At 43.6% G+C, this 3,876-nt stretch overlaps 1 protein-coding gene across 1 annotated transcript in view; it reads left to right on the plus strand.

Annotated features, from left to right (window-relative positions):
- Positions 1–3,876, plus strand: part of UBE2R2 (ubiquitin conjugating enzyme E2 R2) — a gene marked incomplete in the record, with an annotated part of 9,661 nt that overhangs the window by 2,554 nt on the left and 3,231 nt on the right. Inside the window, 2 exon segments of the mRNA XM_072413535.1 lie at positions 1,398–1,484; positions 2,640–2,737. Coding sequence (XP_072269636.1) covers positions 1,398–1,484; positions 2,640–2,737 — 185 coding nt within the window.

Raw genomic sequence — 3,876 nt, forward strand, 5'->3', positions numbered from 1 at the left:
TATATGGTGAGCTGTGGATTGAATAATTATAGAAGGGGTTCCCTAAGGCCTGAACATTATTTCAATGGTTTTGAAAAGGTTGAGGTGCCCTATGAAGATTTGAAAATAATTCCCTTATAGTATTGGTGGGGTTATTTTGGATGACTGTAGATCTGACCATATTGGGCTTCGAGGAACAAACATGGCGCCATGATGTCTCCTTCGGCCATACATGAGTCAATTGTTCAGTATAAATGTTGCTCAGTGGGTCACACCACAATGGTAACCGTCTTGGCGCACGCTACGCCTGGATTCGTGATGAACCTCCTGCCGAGCTTCTCCTAATGAACACGACTTAAAAAGTGATTTTCCTGTAATTGGCATTAAACAAACGTTGCCCGGCTCGCATTGCTAATGATTACGCTGTTAGCCGGAGTTACTCAGCTGCAGCGTTGAGCCGATGTGCAGAGGAAACCAATGGCGGCGAGTATTCACCCATGGATGTCATTGAAGTGTCGGTGATAAAAAGGTGAAAAATTGGGATGTTTGTGCAGACTTAAGTGAAACTTCGGTAACGCGAGAGGTCATGGAAGGTGATGTTCACCCGACCTCCTCCAGCTAGATGAATATTGCTATCCGTTCCGACCACCCTCCTGTATCAGGGACGGGGTTAACATTGCCACTTTTAGGCAGCTCTATACGCCTATCAGTGTAGCTGTAGGGACTAGTTGTGTGCGGAGCCATTCTGCTCTGCTAGATACTTCTATCAGCTGTTGGCTTATCGGCCTCATAATTGCTGTCAGCCCTGCAAGCTCTGGGCTTTGTTTGTGCATTCCTATCGGCAGACAGTGGGGGCTGGAAGTCCTTGGCTCTAGGATTCTGGGATTTCTATTACCCTTGCACCAATACTAACAATGGCAGCTATAGCTATAGGAAAGGTTTCCTATTGTTAGAGATGCAGCTGCATTATACTGCCCCCTACAGGAGGATTGGACATCAGAGCTATGTATGCTATAAGTTCTGCATGTATGGCTTCCTGCTGCCTCCAAGGGGCTCTTGCCGATGGCCTAGGCACCATGACTTTGCAGAGAGGTTTGAGGAAAAGAGAAGGAAGGTTGGGTATTAAAAAGTCATCTCCACCACTCCTGGAACTATTGGATTTCTGTTCGCTCTCTGTAGCTCTTTGGTTACTTGAACTTTTTTCTAAGCTAGGTGGGAAGGAGCTGTAGGTGAGTGGCAGCCCCTATATTGTCATCCTTTTAGCAACCACACAAACAGCCAGTGGGTTACTACGAAGTGCCGGGTTGTGTGCCCAGCTAGAAGGGGCTGGGGAGAACACTGCAATATATAAATTTTACTTTAAACTGTGCAATGGAAGACTTTAATAACTAATCAAATACTTTGTTTTTTTTCTTCAGGCTCACATAAAGTTTCCAATAGATTACCCGTATTCCCCTCCGACTTTCCGCTTCCTGACGAAGATGTGGCACCCCAATATTTATGAGGTGAGAAATCCTGCTGTGTGATTTTTGATTTTTAGTACCAGGGTGGTTAAGGCGATGGAAAAGCAAATGTGCTTTCCCTTTACGGAAGAGAATGGGCCAATGCCCAGATCCAGGCCTAAAGCTATGTACACACGTCCAATTGTTCTCACCCGATAATCGGCTCAGGGCTGACATCGGATGAGAATCTGGCGTGTGTACAGCACATATCGTCCAAACAACCGTCCTGGCGGATCTATGGACGACGAAAGATTCTAATGCAAGGAAAGAGGGAGAGCGCAGCAAGGTGCCGCTCTGTCGTTACCCCCCTCCTCTCTTCAAAGAGCCGAACGGTGCTGTATGTACAGCACCCGTTTATGCATTGTGCAGTCCTTCGTCGTTGGAAAGGATCGTGAAAGATCCTTTCCGATGACAATAATTGCACATGTGTATGCAGCTTTAGGCTTGTTCAGCCAATGTTGGTGATGTCTGCAGGTCACGCTGAAAAAAAAGGAGAGCTGTGCATACATTTTAGCAACTTATTACATTATATAAAGAAATTATGGGCTTGGATGAACATGAGGTGCCCTCCTTATTGCAAATCAGTACTGTTATTTTAGTGACCATGCGTTGCAGATCGATAGGGAACATTGCGGGAACTTCGCACCAATGCTAAATCATCACATGGGATTACCTGCACTATACAAGACAATTGTTGGCAATGTCCAAAGACTTTTTGGTAATCTACGATGATGGATCACAAATGAAAACTCATTTACCAGAGGTGAGGATGCAGGAGAGCTCCACCTAACTCATTCGGCCTTTCCATAGAATGTAGCAGGCTTCTTAGATTCCTTTCACTTGAAGCTTGCTAACTTGCTAGTGAGTGCTGTGATACAGGCATGGGACCTCGGGTTCACTTTGCACAAAGACCCTTGTGTAGATTATTTTTTCATTTACAGTTTTGTTGGCTACCAATAACAAGGCTGCAAGATTCTGACGACGGAACTGTCATGCCAGTAGGCGGCACTGCTGTGAAAATGTGTAATTAAATCTCCCACTGCAAACTTAAGATGGAAGATTGTTACTGCAAGCGGGGTGGGAAGAATCAGATGGTGACTGATGTATAACAATGGAGAAAAGTTTGAGATAAAAAAAAACTTTTCATTTTTCTTCCAGAATGGCGATGTGTGTATCTCAATCCTTCACCCTCCTGTAGATGATCCACAGAGCGGCGAGTTACCTTCCGAGAGGTGGAACCCCACACAGAATGTCAGGTGAGGTCTAAAATAGTTTGGGCAGCTCCATGCCAAGGGGTTTTATTACTTGGGTGGGGTTAGTGTAAGATGTAATCTCCACTATGCCAATTAGGACATGGCGCCAACACCACTGGATGTGATCAGGTACAGGTACAATCAAGGCTGTGATATGCTCCCAATGAGGGATGTGATTTGCAAAACATTTGGTAGGCACCCCAATATAATCTATTTGCAGGAAGTTTCTGAATGCCTTAGGTTTTCTTGTTTGCAGCACATGATGGTTACAGAGTAACCTACAATTTTACATAGTCAAATGTTGAATGGGCACAAAGGTTCATTTTACTGTAGGAACCCTTTAGGCTGAAATTTGTTGAAGTGGTTACACTGTCCCTGATGCACTGCTAGGTGGGTGGAGGCTTATTGAATTTTGATATATTACAGCAGGTGATGTTACCTGCTTAGGTACTGTAATAACTAGTAATAATAAGTGCTTCTGTTGTAAATGTTGAAGATGAATTAGTCTGTAATACATGCAGCTACCGAGGTCAGTTGGGTCTTAAAGTTTTAATGCTGCTTGAGGATATATACATCTGTGTGTCCAAAGCCTGACAACAGATGATTTTCAAAGAGAATGTATTAAAATATACCCAGAGTCCATCACCCTTCATATTCAGTGGTATGCTAATATGGGATAGAATGCACTTCAACAGTGCTAGGTGCCTGAGGGCATTCAAATGAAAGCTCTTTGGCATGGCTTTTACTTTCAGCGTTCCCAACCAATCCAAAGTTAGGAATCTTTGGAGAAATAGTCCTCAATATAAACTGAATGCATTACTTGGAAAAATATGAGCATAGTACAAGATTACATAATGCACTGATTTAGTCAATATCAAGCAAGCTCAGCACTGGTTTTAAGACAAAAAAGGTAAGTGTTAGATGTGTCATGATCAGGTGGGAAAAATGTAAAATCTGTATAGAAAGGGTCAGGTGAAAAACCATTTGTATTCACACAACATAGGTTGGCATAGTTGACATGTCAGGCCGGAACAGAGCATTCTCCAGACTGTTACCCAAGGTTGGAGTCTGGCGAAATGTTTTTTGTATGTTGTGCTACCGACACATTTTCCTAAATATTTGCTCAGTTCTGTAGGTGGGTG

Source organism: Pyxicephalus adspersus, chromosome 6 (assembly GCF_032062135.1).
Source record: "Pyxicephalus adspersus chromosome 6, UCB_Pads_2.0, whole genome shotgun sequence".
NCBI lineage: Eukaryota > Metazoa > Chordata > Amphibia > Anura > Pyxicephalidae > Pyxicephalus > Pyxicephalus adspersus.